The sequence below is a fragment of the Rhipicephalus sanguineus genome, chromosome 9, assembly GCF_013339695.2.
Source record: "Rhipicephalus sanguineus isolate Rsan-2018 chromosome 9, BIME_Rsan_1.4, whole genome shotgun sequence".
Classification (NCBI taxonomy): Eukaryota; Metazoa; Arthropoda; class Arachnida; order Ixodida; family Ixodidae; genus Rhipicephalus; species Rhipicephalus sanguineus.
Genome location: NC_051184.2, coordinates 152,897,497 through 152,914,216, shown reverse-complemented (window position 1 = coordinate 152,914,216; position 16,720 = coordinate 152,897,497). Strand labels below are relative to the sequence as shown.

Below are 16,720 nucleotides of genomic sequence, written 5' to 3'. Positions count from 1 at the left end.
GCCACAGATGTCGGGATTGCAAAGCTGATGGGAAGGAAATTGAAGATAACCACGAAGAAGCAGGGTGAATAATTTTATCGCAAATTGTCTTTCAGACATATAGACCTGTGCACCGTTTCCGAGCATTTGCGGTGCTGGTGCACGCATGCCTGTCCGAAGCATTTCAAAGAATCAGCATAGTTTTCTAAAAACTCTGTAGCCAGATTTTTTTTTAAAGATTGCCTTAATAATTTACTAACATAACGCAATCGTGTTATCTAACATGAGGCAGTGTTAACGATCGCATGTGGTGAGGGTGTGTCATGCACCTTCTGCAATGTCGAGCGCTTAAGAAAAATTGCTCTAGAAACTGGCATCAATCATATAAGGCTGAAAAGTGAGAAGCCCAGCGAAGAAAAAGTATAACCAACAAGGTCTAACAAATGAGTATATTTATTATCTTCGTTCACTAAAAAATCAATTATTCTACTGCCGGCTCGTCGTACTCTTGCTCGCGTAAGTTTTATTTTTCGCTGTTCCTTTAGCGATTCCGTTCATGTTTTATTAAATTCCACTGTCAAGTCTGTTGTTATAAAGAGTACTTCGATCTGATGCTCTTAAAATAACAGCGCGAAAGACGACGGACGAGCACACAGAGACAAACGACCGTCGTCTTTTGCGCTGTTATTTGACGATCCTGAACAACCAACTAGCCCGATTTACCGCCATTTTGATTTGCCCTTGCTCGCTTAACCTTTGATCTTTGTTATTGCCAGTATCGTGCATTTACTCGAACACGTGAATAAAAATTAAATATCTGAAAGAATGGAATCGTTAAGCAGTGCAGCTTCTCGTTTTCCTAATGGCACAATCTGCGGCGCCCATATACTCGGACGCGGACAGTTTCGTCAGATTTTCAACGCAGCAGGGCGCATTGGTGCATACAAGTTCGAGCACTCCTGACATGGTGTTATATCATAGTGCCGGAACAGCTGTCACCCGTGGACATGCCCAGGATTCATCACCTGAATCTGGGTACGCTGAGGACTCATTCACACCGACGCGGTCGTGCGAATGGTCGCTCCAGTTGCAAATGGTCGCTTGAGTGAAATGTGGCTGTTTCAGCTCGATCCCTCACTGTTTGGTAGTGAACCAATAATACGCTCGCGAACAGCACATCTGCTTGTTTTCCGGTGTCATGGCGGAGCCGGCAGGCGTGAACGGCATCACGATCGCAAGGCACTTCGTTACAGCGGCGAGTAGGTCGCGCTAGCCTGTGTGAACTTTTGTCGCTTCTTCAAGTAGGCTATCTGAGGCAAGACAGAAAAGGTTGTGCGACCCCGTCAACTCACTGGTGACAGTGAGCATTACATTAATCCACAAGAGTGAACACTACGCCCCAGCTTAAATATCTACAATTACCAATACATGCCCTATCTCCTCTATGGCAGGCCGTCGTGGCCGAGCAACACGTGTTCTTTGATTAGTCGATACCTACTAATTTAAAAACCATAAAACGATGCTTACTTAGGGCAATAAAATAAGCCTGGCGGGATGGCGTTTTTAATCTAGGAGACGTGCGTTCGATGGCAGGTGACGGTGGCCGCACTTCGACGGGCCAAATGCAAAACCACCAGTGTACTTAGGTCTCGACGCACGTGAAGAGTTAGTGGCCCAGGTGACCAACATTAATTAGTCCTCCTCCAATCAGTCGTGCCTAAAATCATATCGTCGCTTCAGCGCGCGAAGCCCAAGAAGTTTCTATCTGCGATACGGCGGGAGCAGCAAGCTCTCTCTTCCAGCTGTATGACGTAATGGCAGTGTTGCGAAATAACACTACCCCGCTGAAAGCTTACTTAATCCTATTCTGTGTGGTCCATAAATAAACGTTACGCACTGGAAGCTCTTCCACAGTATCTAAATGACGAAGCATGGCAAGCACTGTTCTACTCGTCGCGAAGATCGGCTGTGACGCCTCCCAGTCCGGTGTCGCCGATGACGAAATCCTTCTTTTCAGACCACCCGGCCGCTGTGAAATGGTGCACTCGTCCCAGTCAAGCGGCGCCCGTGCATGCGGTGAGCGTGAGCACGGAAGGCCTCTGACGGAGCACTGTGCCGCCGACGGGGCAGAACAGCTTCGAGCCTTCGATCTGTTCCCTGCGAGATTCACAAGAATTGATGAAGAATCTGCTGGAGCCGCTTTAACAACTTCTACTTCTTTCACCAACTCAGTGCTAACAACGACAAGTACCTCGGTTATTTCGGCGATACCCCCTTCAGGTGCGAATTATGATGGACTGCCTGAAAATGCGTCAAACTCGCGTAAGATTAATTCCAAAGCACTCAATATTAGATCCCAAGAAATAAAATGACATAATCAGTTCCTTCCTCAAGCGAATTGGAGACCTTGCCATCCTATGGTCACTGCATCGTATCCTGCAAACCACTTCCACATCCTGCACGATGACAGGGTGAGCGCACAGTATGAAGTCTATTTCATTCTTACTCTCGCCATTAGGGCTCCTCCACGTCCACTTGCGGTACGCCCGTTTTCGGTAGAAGGTATTCAAGGTCCGTATATTATTGCGTTTTGCGAACTCTACGGATAACTCCCCTCTGGCATTTCTAGAACCGATGCCATATTCCCCCACTGTCTGGTCTCCATGCTGCTTCTTGCCTACCTGGGCATCGAAGTGGGCCATCTGTACAGCATACTGTGTTCTTAACTTACTAATTGCCGATTCCACGTCCTCATAGAAGCTTTCAACTAAATAGTCATCATGGCTGGATGTAGGTGCGTAGGCCTGTACCACCTTCATCTTGTACCATTTTTAAGTTTAATTATAACACTTGCCACGCTCTCACTAATGGTATAGTATTCCTCTATGTTACCAGCTATATTTCTTATGGATAAGGAACTCAGATAAATTGACTGCGATAATTGATGATTGCGAAATCCAGATAAATTATCTTCTGTAATTTTCTGCACAAGATGTGTTAATTTGGGCCTCTTACTACGTATACGTAGCTTGCAACACAGAAACATAGGTCGCTGATATGATAGGCGAAAACACCAACTTTGACATTTGCATAATTTATATTTGTGAAAAATATATCGATTAAAAATGAGGAATTCTGAGTTATCCTAGTGGGTAGAATAATTACATTAACTAGGCCATTCATCATGAGTAAAAGATCAAGCTTTTCCTTCAAAAAGTCATTCATCATATTAATATTATGGTGACCATCAAACGCAAAATCAAAACGATTTTCGTTAATAAACTCTGCAATTGATTCAAGACTGCTGGAAAAAAGGAGATACAGCACCACTGGGAGGACCGTAGCAGACAGTTATTACTATGTTGTCTACTTTAATCGACAGCATTTCACAGTAATGTGTGTTGATTGAAAGTTCGGGTAATAACTCACAAGTAAATGCTTCCTTAATCAAGATGCATACACCGCCACCACGTGCATAGGAACGATTTAAATAAAAAGTATTGTAAGATGGAAGGCAGAAAACATCTAGATCGTCCGTACACTATATTTCTGTTAATGATATTGCATAAAATGAAAATCAGAGTTGTTCAAGGAAAAAAACACAGATCGGGTTTGTTGTTTGTAACGGAACGAATAATAAGGCTAAAGCATTTAAATGATTTTAGGAACGCTTTCCCGATGCATTGCTTACATAATTGGGGTGATACATAGGTATCAACGTTTGCACCTGCCATAGCTTTAGCAAACCACACGACTCTTAGCCGAGTTTATCTAAATCATCCCCGGTGGAAATCACCGCCTCCTGTTCACCGTCCGCTTTGCGAACGAGTACCCGACCGTTGTTGTGCCACACATACTTGTATTTTGGAATGGAAGGATCCCTTCCTAGTACCCAGGCGTCACACAAGGTATGGAAATAGAATACGTCACTGCAATACGTTCCTCTTTATTTTATTAAGTTGCCCCCAAGTGTACAGCGCACTCGGACAAAACATAAGTTAAAAAAAGCTCTCAGACGATTTATTTATTTATTATCTTAAGACTTAAAAGTTGGTTGTTCTCTCTCCTTTGCTGTTTGTTTTTATATGCAAATGCATGACTTCAGACTACTGGTGTTTTCCGCTACTGCCAGGCACTGTGCAAGCCCTATGTGGCTTTGGTAGGCCTAATATATGTACTATTTTTTTTCGAAAGGAGAAGTAAAGATTATTATTATTATTATTATTATTATTATTATTATTATTATTATTATTATTATTATTATTATTATTATTATTATTATTATTATTATTATTATTATTATTTTGCCCTTTTGGTCCAGTTTTTTGTTTCAAGTAGCAGAGCACGTTCTCGTTTCGTCACATTTTTCTTTACAAAGACAACATCATCCATATCACGCCGTGTCTTCCGGCTCAACGACCAACGGTCTCTATCGGTCTGCTTGGCAAAGCGCCAGATATGGGCAGCACGATCGCGCGCCGCGATCGTGCATATTTTTACTCATTTACGTTTTGGCCGTGCCACGGCCGAAACGTAAATGAGTAAAAATAGGCAATTTTCGTTAGTGTACTCGTTCATTTCCTCGACTACATATATATAGGCATCAAACAAAGCACGAAAGAGCGATTTGCTGAGCCCATAGGCCACCCATTCCGCCAATTCATACACTGCGGACTCAGAAAAGAACAACGCAGCTGGCACTACTACGAGGAAAAGACGCGCCTTGGTCGCCTCGCAGAACAGAAGGACGCTCATATAACATCAGGCTTGACCGACGGCGTGCCTGAAGAGATCGAAAGGCGTCTCACTGGATTGACGCTTTATACCCTAGCCAAGTGGCATGCTGCTTCATTCCAAGCGGAAGTCTCCGTCCAAAGTCATGCTTCCCAACGCTCGTCGAAGCAGCAACCTGTGCAACGGGAGCCTCATCGACGATGGAAGCCTGCAGCAGGGGCGTAGCCAAGGGGGGGGGGTTCAACCCCCCCCCCCCCAAATTTTTCAGTTTTGCTTCCGTATATATACACGCGCACATACAAACGCACGCACGCGCATACATAAAGTATGGTTGAACCCCCCCCCCCGAAAAAAATTTCTGGCTACGCCCCTGGCCTGCAGGACCGATGCGCACCCCTCGTAGTGAGTGCCGACAGTGTGCATATGCTGGTTTGCCAAATGAGCTTCACTGGCACAATGAGTGCCCACATCGTGAAAGGATCTCTGCTCTTGCTGACGACCAGGGAAACGAAGAGGGCGACCCATAGCTGCACTAATACGTTTTGGTGCACGTGTGAACGAACACTTGGTGAACGCAACTCTGGATACAGGGGCCACTGTATCCAGAGTTGTATCAGTGACGTTGTGTTCAGTGACGTATCAGTGACGTTGTGTTGACCTATATCAGTGACGTTGTGTTCAGAGAACTCAAGCTGCAATTGCTCAAAGATCCATGCATCAGTGTCCAACAAGTCACCTCAACAACAAAAGCTTTGAGCCGCGTACACATACAATTGAAAATAGGGAAGATAAAGCAGGCAGTTCAAGCACACGTTCTCCAAGGAATGAAGACTGAATTCTTGCTAGGCCTGGACAACGCCTCCTTTTTCAACCATTCACTGAATTCTAACACCATGACTTTGCTTCAAGACAACGAAGTTCTGCACACCCCCTTCGGAAATCGAAAGTACGTCTTCGGTGAGGATACATCCCCTCTTGAGTGCTTTGGTGTCACGCACCTTCCGACGTCGCAACAAGTTGCTTTGAGAGATGTGCCTCACAGTTACGAGGACATTTTCTCAAAGTTTCAGATGGACTTCGGATGTACTGCGGATGAACGACATCGCATCGCCTTCAGCAACAACGTCCCGATTCACAGACCACCGTATCGATGCTCCCAGCAGACAAAGAGGAAATTGTCAGGCAAGTGGACTTACTTCTGAAGCAAGGTGTAGTGCGTCTCTCTTTTTCAGCATACGCAGCTCCTGTTAGTCTTGCAGGGAAGAAAGGCGACGGGCGTACTCGCTTATGCATTGATTGCCGAAAGCTTATTGCTCTCACTGTGCCTGACTACCAACCTATCCACCGCATCGTTGATGTGCTGGACTACCTGGGAAAATGGAAATATTTTTCAGCATTATATATTACATCAGCCTACTGGCATGTCAAAATGAACCCAGACGACAGCCCAAAAACAGCTTTCGTCACGCCGAACGGCAATTATGAATGGCTTCTTATGCTTTTCCGTTTGAGGAAAGCTCCTGCTTCATTCTAAGGAGCTGTCAAATCAGTCATAAGAAAACATAACTTGAAAAACGTCGTTAATTACTTTGATAATATCGTAGCCTTCTCCGACACATTTCATGAGCACCTAAATCACCTCCAAGCTCTACCGCAAGCTCTAAAAAAGGAGAATATCAAACAAAAGCTAAAGAAATGTCACTTTGCCCAAGATTCTATTGAATATATGGGTCACAGGGTGTCTCACAGTACAGTATCGCCTAAACGGAGCAATATAGAAGCGGTATTGCGATTCCCAAGACCAAGAACTGCGAAAGAGCTGCAGCGTTTTCTCGGCACCACCAACGTTTGCCGCCAGTTTATACCACATTTCAGTGATGTAGTTTTCCCACTTGCAAAATTGTTGAAGAAGGACACACCGTGGGAATGGGACGCTTCTTGCAAACAAGCTTTTGAGGAAATGAAAAATCGTATGACCGAAGAGCCAGTTTTAACAATATTTTCTTGCGAGAAACCATGCGTACTTTATTGCGACGCATCTCACGTCGGCATCGGCGCAGTCCTGAAGCATGTGATGATGATGGTAAAGAACACCCTGTCGCTTATCACTCGCGCAAGCTACTAACGCACGAATTAAATTCTGCCATAAGAGAGCTTGAATGCCTAGCTATAGTGTTGAGAAGTGGCATTGCTATCTCCATGGAAGACCATTGTTGTCATCGATCACGCTGCCCTACAGTGACCGAAAAACATCGAAAATCCCCAGGACCGTCTGTTTCGATGGTCTCTGAAGCTGTCTATGTATCACGCCAACATCGACACCAAAAAGGCAGCGCGAAAACATCGAGGCAGATGCATTTTCTCGGAGTCTTGTAGTTCATCTCCTTTCGTTACCAGAACTCCGAGGTTACCAGGATGATCACCCTCGCTGCAAGTACACTACTGAAAACGGGGTCACTGTTGTGACACGTAAAGGAATTCGCAAAGTTTACGTTCTTTAAAAGCTATGAATGAAACTTCTGCAGAAAGCACACCACCAGTTCGGACACGTAGGAGTAAAGACAACTCTGGGGTTGTTGTCACTTCACTATTATTGGTCCGAAATCATCACAGACGTTTCATCCTACGTCCGACACTACGACATATGCCACCGATGCAATAAACCTAAAACCAAGAGATTCGGATCGCTCGAGTCGCTACCACACGCAGAACAGCCCTTCGATCTTTTGGCGATGGAAACTATAGGTTGTTTGTCGGGATACGACTCCGCGAAGGAAATTGTTCACTTGGCGATAGACCAAGCTACTCGGTATGTCTGGGCGTTTCCTCACAAAAATTAAACGTGTGACGCATACATTTCGTGCCTCGCCACCATCTTCGCTGCAGGGAAGCCAAAGAACTTCCTTTCTGATCGTTGACCAGCTTTCACTGCAGGCAAGCTCAAGCAGTTCCTAAAGCGCAACAACGTCCACCAGTTATTCACGTCCTCCCATCACCCTCATTGCAATGACATGAACGAACACACGAATCAGAGCATTGTGATAAGACTAAAGTGCAAAATGAATGAACAGCCACAGAAGTCTTGGGTCAAACATCTTTCGGACGTTGTTCAAGAATATAACAGAACCCCACATGAAGTAACCAGATATCCACCATTCTACCTAACGTATACACCTTGTTACGAGACCTTTCTAGACACGACAAAGGAAGGTGTGCCAGATGCAAGGAAGAATGCAGTCAAGAACACGCTCGCCTACCATGAGAAGAACAAGATGAATTATGACAAAACATTCCTGCCACAAAATCTTCAAGTTGGTGAGCTGGTACTCTACGAAATACCTTGGCACCCAAACAAAGGAAAGCTCAGCTCTACGCAAACTACGCCGTTACTGTTGTCCCAATAATTTGACCCTCTCTTGGGGGGAGAGGGAAGCGTGTGACGGTTCACGGATGAATGAATATATATATATATATATATATATATATATATATATATATATATATATATATATATATATATATATATATATATATATATATATATATTATTTATTTATTTATTTATTTAAAAACTGCTCACCTCTGACTAGCGTGATTCATTGGCTTTATGTGTACAAAGTTGACCAGCGACTCAAGGCTGCCGTAGTGGTCCCCCCTCGTGCTGGCCACGGTGACCTCGCGCAGCGCATCCAGCGGCTCCAAGCTCGTGGCTAGCTGTGCATAGCTGCGCACAGCCGGATGGTGCAGCTTGAAGTCGGCCAGTACTTCGCCTACATCACCCCGCCGCTGACCGCTGTGCTCCGGCGCGTCACTGCGTTAGTTTTAGTTTCAGTTGCGTGAAAAACGTGCATTTACCACTAAATACATAGCAAAAGAAGCTGCGTTGATTTAAGGAAGATGCGATAGCATGATACCATACCAAGGGCATTCACTAGATATGGAAAACATATGGCCCAATGTTTAGCAGTAGCACTTCGGAAGAACATGCCTAGTGATTAGAAACATGTCTTATCGTTCGTTGCAGTTATTAAAATATAACTCTGGTTCTAATGGACAGTTCACCGAAATTTGCTAAGTTTATTACGATGACAAGCGTAACTGTGGTAACAGTACTTGCTAATGTTGGCTAGTGCTGCCTGCCCCTGGTGGTTCAGTGGTGGCTTGTGCTTGCTAATATTGCCTAGTGATGGCTAAGTGTTGGCTAATAAGTATCGCGTGTTGTTGGCTAGTTCGTGCTAATTTTGGCTTGATAATCTTATCCAGCACTAGCCAAGTTTCGCCACTGCCCGCTATTCGCAATGCCCATAGACTGTCGCGCCGCCAAGCGGAATTCAGGAGCGTCCTCTCGAGGAGGGTTAGTAGACGACAAAATGGCAGCACTACTACGCAGTCGCTCCCTTGTTCGGCTCTGCTAGCCTCAGTGTTAACGCGTTGGCAAGAAAGGAACACTACGACTTTGCATGTTCCCTGCATTAGTGAACAAACCGGGCCCTCCGTGACACGAGAAATCTGATTCGTTCTTGCTAGACGCGAAGTTTTCGTGAAAATACGTGGCAACTCGCGCTTTCAATGCTAGCCCAGAGCGTACACATATACCATCAGCTTCGCGAGGCTTTCTGTAGCCACGTATGTTAGTTAAATGTTATCGTCTGACATATTCAGTTGAGTGTTTCTTGTAGTGCATGAGTCCCATAACACTGTACGCGGGAGATCGCGCGGGCTCGCTATGTGCTCTTGTATAACTGACCGATCTCAAGTTGGCGATACATTAAAATATGGCATCTATCCTTTGTCAGCAAAGCGCTGTTACGAATCGTGCGAGCGACGTTTCAATCATTCGAGGACGTGTCTGCTCGACGCCTTTCGTGGAGCGAACGCTTTCCATCCACGCCGTTCTTCGCCAGTGTGTTGGGTTTCATAGCCACCGCTGCGCCGCTTGTTTTTGTACGTTTGTTGATAGGTGGCAGCACACTGCAAGCGATTTGCTTGTTGACCGGTCTGAAACAAAAATGTTCTCCGCGCCCAGACGTCTCTCTAATTGTAAACATTGTGACGCGGAATGGTCGAAGTCGTTCGGCGGTGGAAATTCTTCAGATTGCTTTCAGCAGTGATGTTGAAAGAAACCATCTTGACGACGAGGATTTTTCACTGGACGTAGAAGACTGAAAGCACCGAGAGTGACAGCGACGGTGAACCACCAGCTGCTAACTCACGAGGAACGAGTTGCGCTTCAGGTCGCCACGTGCGTTAATGTTCTTTCACGCTCGTAAGTCACTTTGATTGTATTTAATGTAGAATATCCTTGAGTGAGATCAAAATAAAAGCATAGTACCTCTTGTGCATTGCATGTATCACAATTATTGTGGATATTATGGAGCGCCGTATGCCGCCAACACGCTCTAGCTCTACCAGCGAAGCGAAATGGTTAGAGCGATGGAACATGCAGTCACGGCCACAATCCACGCCTCTCGGCTAACTTCTTCGACGTTGCGAAAAGCATACGTGTGCATTCTTTTCAAAATTCGTGTATCGATCGTGCTGATCGAACCTGCAACATGCGAGTGAAGTGAATTGCACACGGCTAGAGTCTCAGCATGACTGTGACACAAGCGCTACTGAATGGGATGTTAAATGCTTGTGTTCCGTTGAAGACGTAACTCCGCGTTCCCGAGTGGGCAAGTAATGACGACGGCGTATTATGTTTGCAAACCATCACCACGTTATAAACGTGTGGTCCCGTGCAGCAGCGATGGCGCTACTCGCTGGCGGCCTACTACTGCCTCAAATCCGTCAGGCAGGCTCGGTACGTACTACCTCGGAGTGCCATTCAGCTCATACGTCAATTCTAATTCATGCAGTTTTGTGTCGCACGCACAGGATTTCTCGAAGCATCGTTATGCACGGTAACGGAGCTGAAATATAACCTTTCACACCGCAGCAAATAATTAGGTGGCGAGTACTTAGAACTTTCCGTGGTTTGGGAAAGTATTTTAGTCTCATAGCCGTTTCAGCGCAGCTCATGACTTCATCCGGTGAAAGTGGCACGGGCCGCACGTTTGCACGTCCTATCTGTTCCTATGCTAACAAACGGTTTGACCCTCCTCCTGGCGCCATCTTGAAAAGCACGGCGCGCCACCTATAGTTCGTGGGCATTGCGAATACTGTTCCTCAGTGCTTCCTGGTGTTGGCGAAGTGCTCGCCAACACCATGGATGCCGCCGCTGCTACATAATAGCAAGTACTGGCTCGAGTTGACTTGCACTGGTTAATGTTGGCTAACTGTCAGCCAGGGGGTGCTAATATTCGCTAGCGGTGGCTGATGCTGCGTAATGTTCGCAAGAACTGGATAATACCAGTTAGTGCTAGCTAGTTCCAGTAATGCTAGCTCTAACTGGCTAATGTTGGTTAACTGTCTATTCCAGTCACCTAATATTGACTGCAGCCGCATACTCCCAACAGCACTTGCAACAATGAAATAAACGTCGACAGTGCGGGATTTTTTGTAGCGTTGCTCAACTCAGCAGGAATACACCATCGAACGTTCCTTACGATATGCAAGTCAGATCGCTGCGCCGTGCATTTATCCTCCATAAACCCGAACATTCTGCGCTTGAAAGTGAGTGCCTATGTTACGTCCGAGCATCATCATCAGCCTGATTAGGCTCACTGCAGCAAATACCTCCCCCATTTTCTCGAATTAACCCGGTCCTGTGCTCGCTGCAGCCAAGTTATCCCCATGAGCTTCTTACTCTCATCTACCCACCTAACGACCTGCCTCGCTCTGGAGCGCTTTCCTTCTTCTGGAATCCAGTCTGTTGCTCTTAATGACCAGCGGCTATCATGCCTTCTCGCTACATGCCCTGCCTATGCCTATTTCTCCTTGATTTCGACTAATATGTCCTTAACACGCATATGTTCCCCAACCCTACCTCCTTTCTCCTTGGCACTTAAGATTGCACCTATGATTTTTCATTCCATGGCTCTCTCTCAATTTAAGTTGAACCCTTTTCGTAAGCCTCCATGTTTCTTCGCCATAGGTAGGTACTACTGACCTACGGCTGCTATATACTTTTCTCTTGAGTGATAATGGCAACTCCGAATGCCTGCCATACGCGTTCCACGCCATTATTACTCTTCTCGTTACTTGAGCCTCATGGTTCGGATCTGTGGTCACTACCTTTAATCAGACGTATTGGTTGGTTCGTTAGGGGAATAGCTCAACCCACTATGGGGGATCTACGTATTCCTTTACCACATCTAGTGCCTCGCTACACATCCCAAAGCGTCGTTCTCTTCTGATACCGTTGAACATTACTTTAGGTTTCTGCATATTAATTTTCAGCCTTGCCGTTCTGCTTTCCTTGTCCGATTCAGTTATCATGCTTTGCATTTCGTACCCTGAGTTACTCATCAATGCACTGTCATCGGAGTATAACGTAGGGTTTATATACATCGTAGCATAAGCTACCCTTGGGCACCACAGCGTGGCCGACTTGTCTGGCGAACCCATGTCATGTACACGACTACTTAATATACGCAGACTTCAATCGCATCGTGACGCTTTGCTCAAGGCTAAACCATGCGGCATAGACAGCTCCTCTCTGACTGCTTCGGGTAACAACGATTCCCAAAGTGCATAGTATCTGCCAGGATTTATAAAGCGAAGCATTTCTTAGCGAACCAAAAGCATTTTGGTCGTTTCTATCTATCTATCTATCTATCTATCTATCTATCTATCTATCTATCTATCTATCTATCTATCTATCTATCTATCTATCTATCTATCTATCTATCTATCTATCTATCTATCTATCTATCTATCTATCTATCTATCTATCTATCTAATCTATCTATCTATCTATAGTTACGCCTGGGCGTTCTCGTGGTCGTCGCCCTAACTTGGCATGCTAGTATTACAAATAACACTCACACAAGCAAGTCTACAAAGAATATATGTGAATATGTATCATCTGGCAGTACCAACTCTATGTTTCTTTACCCGTGCACTGTAGTTGAAATCACTAATTTAATCAAGTCTCTGAAAACAGACTGTGCAGCCGGATTAGATAAAATTGAAGCGAGACCTGATCATTCATGTTTGCTGATATATTTATTATGTGTCCCGCATTATCATATATGCATTAGCACGCTGGTTACAGAGACTTTTCCTGGTAATATGAAAATAGCCAGACTAGTAGTTCTGCATACCCAAGCACGACGTCTGAATCCCCCCCCCCCCCCCGCTCCCATTGTCACTTGCTTCTTAAAGACCAATATGGCAGTTTTGACCTAAAATGGGGTTAGATAGGAAGACAGAAAGATTGCTTTCATTTTGCAGTGTCCGCCATCTTCGCACTTAGCCAGATTACGTCGTCACTTTCTTTGCGCAGATCCAAAAAAGGGGGAAGAAAGACTGTTTGTGGGAATACTGAGTCAGGGAAGGACCTTCATCAAAGGAAAACAAAAACCCGTGTCCGGCATGCTCGCAGACGTTGAGGCTTTTGAGGTGAAACTAGACCTTTTCCCACACCAGGCTAGTGAGTCTAATCTCTGTCACGTCGCTTGTTGCAAAAGCTTTGTGGGAGATACGAGCACACACCGCTTCCCACATAAAAACTCCCTCAAATATTGCGGGGTTTAAAGAGGGAGCTCGAAGTTAGGTTCTCTGATTTTCAAGAACATTCGAGTAGCACCCGATTGTTTTAGACAAGTTTCTTTTCAGGTGGGAATATGTACCAGTTGGAACTGGCTCTATGTAGACAGACGATGAGCTCAAAGACGCATTTTATGTGAAATACACTCTGTAGTTTCACGCTGGCCTTACAGAATCAAAGTTTTCGAGTTTGAAGAAACAAGCAGCGGCCATCGTAATAGTGTTCGGCAGTACATGCGTCTGCGAACAGACTTTCTCGAGAATGAAGTTCGTGAAATCAAACTTGCGTTCCCGACTAACCGACGAACTTCTGCGTCTGTCAGTGAGCAACCTAATGTAGATATTTGCTAGTTGGGCAAGTACGTTTAGCACCTAAAAACGTACTGAAAGAGTTTTTTTTGTTTTTTTTTGTTTGTAACACGTTTGTAAATTGCAAACTTGTGCCATGCGTGCTGAAAATAAGCATGCTTTCTATTCCAGTTTGGTACACTACTGCCAATTCGCAGAAGTCTTCCTCTTTGCCTGCAAAACACCCCCCCCCCCCACCGCTTTGCCATGTGGCCCCCGCCATCTCGGTTTCACGCAACTCAGCCCTAATCCTCAAAAAGTTGCCGACCGCGGCTGTAAGGCATCACATACTGTTTGAAAAGCTTCCTTTATATGGAATTAGAGGTGCTACTTTAAATCTTAATAATAGGTATTTTTCAGGTAGATTTCAATTCGTAAGCCATAACAGCGCTTGCTCAAAGTTGCAGGAAGAAAAGTGCGGTGTACCCCAGGAGTCCGTTTTGGGTCCCCTATTTTTTTATCATTTATATTAACTATATTGTAAATATACAGCTCACACCTAAAATGCTCCTCTACACCGATGATACCAGTTTATTCTTCTGTGATCATAATTTAGCTGACTTAGAAACAGCGTCAAATGACTGGTTACATGAGTTGCTGATTTGGTTGTCACTCAACCAAATTTAGTTAAATATTTCTAAAACTAAATACATTGTTTTAACGCGATCGCTATAAAGAGCTCGCTTTGCATAAATTTTGTTGTCGGCGTCGCCGTCGTTGGCTGCGAGCAAAAGGTCGGCGTTGTCCGTTAGCGAAAATTCGAAATAGATGCAAATAAATAAATAACAAGAAATCTTCGGTCCGACTGAGAATCTAACACAGGCCTTCTGTATGGTAAGCAGGTCTTCTACCACGGATCCACGCCAGTGCTAGAAACTGCTTCGTGAAAAAACGCCTATAAGAACGTCTTGAAAGCTGAAAAGACTGCAGAAGCACACGTTGTTGGGCTAGTCGGTTCATGTTCTTTCAGAAGCCACGGATGTGGCTATTTCGCGCTCCCCTTAACCCTCCCCTTGTGATTTCTTTGCGCGAAATAGCCACATCCGTGGCTTTTGAAAGAAATGAAAAGACTGCGTCGAAGAAAGCATGACTCCGAGGAAATAGCACGTGTACGAAGGCAACTTAAGAAAGACCTGACAGAATCTAAGTGCGCTTTCTATAGTCACCTGTTGAGTACATTTATTAAACATTTCGCCCAGCAAGTGTTGGCTTTATATGTCTGGTAGGCGCGATAAAATTGAGGAGCTGAAACGCGGAAATGAAATTGTGACGCAGAATGGGTTGATATTGCACAGAGTCTTCATACTTTTCTTCAGTCAGTTTTTGCAAGACGCGGATGCGACACTGAAACCGAGGGCGTAATATTGCCACGTACGTTTCTGATCACTTTTGCTGCATTCGCCCACAAAGGCTGTCGGCAACGCTCAGCGCAAACCGCGCCTCATTCTTCGAGAAGCTTCACGATTGTTGTAGATGATTTTGTTAAGATAGCGCGCAAGACGCGAACGCTCGAGCTCATTCTAGAGATTGCGCAACCACCAGCGATATCGCTGGAAAGTTCGATAGCGCCTGTATATAAGCCGACGCGCTTGACCGCTTGTCAGTTGATCGACGGACGACGCCCTGTTCGCCGCTACCATTATACAGCGCGTATTGCTGTAGTGCTAGTTCTGATTTTCCGGCCACAAGTTCGGCCAAATAAACAGTTTCATCCTGCAAACGCCGACTGCTGTCTTCGTCGACGTCACGACCACGTGACATCTGGTGGAGGTACTGCTTCTTCAATGATCCGGACGCCCCCGCGAAGCGCTGACCCAAGCCCAAGCCGCGAAGAGGACGGCAGCAAAGAAAACCCGGATCGTTGAACAAGCCGCAGGCAGAAGGGACTGCAGCCAGAGCACGGGCTCCTTCCCGAACAAACCAGGCAGCCCCAGGTCACAACACCCAACGCAGCGACAATGACCGACCCCGTGCAGCCTGCGCCGATCCTGCTCCGGCAGCCCAAGGAGCCGCCAACCTTCCGCGGGTCGTCATTCAAAGACCCGGACACCTGGCTCGAGACTTTCGAAAGGGTCTCAACATTCAACAACTGGGACTCCGAGGACAAGCTGCGTCACGTTTACTTTTACCTTGAAGACGCAGCAAGGACCTGGTTCGAGAATTGGGAGTCCACTCTTCAAACTTGGGACGCCTTTCGAAGCGCTTTCCTGCAGACGTTTGCAAGCGTCGTTCGAAAGGAAAGGGCCGCAACCTTGCTGGAGACACGGGTTCAGCTCCCGAACGAAAGCGTGACCATCTTCGCGGAAGAAATGACCCGGCTGTTCCGCCACGCTGACCCCAATATGCCTGAAGAGAAGAAGGTTCGTTTCCTCATGCGAGGAGTCAAGGAACAGCTCTTCGCTGGACTTATGAGGAATCCACCGAATACCGTCCAGGAATTCGTCTCAGAAGCCACGACTATCGAGAAGACGCTCGAAATGCGCACCCGCCAATATAATCGCCGATCAATCCAAGACAGCCCCGCTGTTCATGCGCTCGGCTCCGACGACCTGCGCGAAACAATCCGAGCGATCGTGCGAGAGGAACTGCGCAAGCTGTTGCCCTCACCCCAGCCTCAAGTGGACTCCATCGAAGACGTCGTTCGAGAAGAAATCCAGCAATCGCTGGGCACCCTTGAACCGCCACAGCCTCAGCCGCAAGCCTTGAGCTACGCCGCTGCCGCCCGACGCTACGCTCCCCCGCCGCGCCCGCGTCAAGACACCGCATCGACGCAGTTCCGTCGCCAGACACCGCCGCAATCATCGACGCCCTACCGCCCACCTGGCGGCCAGCACTACACCCCGAGGAAGACCGACGTTTGGCGCGCCCCTGACAACCGCCCGCTCTGCTACCACTGCGGGGAGGCCGGCCACACGTACCGCCGCTGACAGTACCGACAGATGGGACTACGCGGATTCGCTATCAACGCGCCGCGCCCGCAGCCAGGCGAACGGCCGCGCGACATCAA

The 16,720-nt window shown here is 46.4% G+C and overlaps 1 protein-coding gene across 1 annotated transcript; it reads right to left on the bottom strand.

Annotated features, from left to right (window-relative positions):
* Nucleotides 1-1,080: 1,080 nt before the first annotated feature.
* LOC125760003 (uncharacterized) lies at nucleotides 1,081-11,867 on the bottom strand. Its single transcript, XM_049419550.1, has 3 exons — nucleotides 11,857-11,867; nucleotides 8,294-8,524; nucleotides 1,081-2,136 (listed from the first exon to the last, which is right to left on the bottom strand). The coding sequence occupies exons 1-3, from the start codon at nucleotides 11,865-11,867 to the stop codon at nucleotides 2,034-2,036; spliced, it is 345 nt and encodes a 114-aa protein (XP_049275507.1). The 3' UTR covers nucleotides 1,081-2,033.
* Between the last annotated feature and the right edge of the window lie 4,853 nt (nucleotides 11,868-16,720).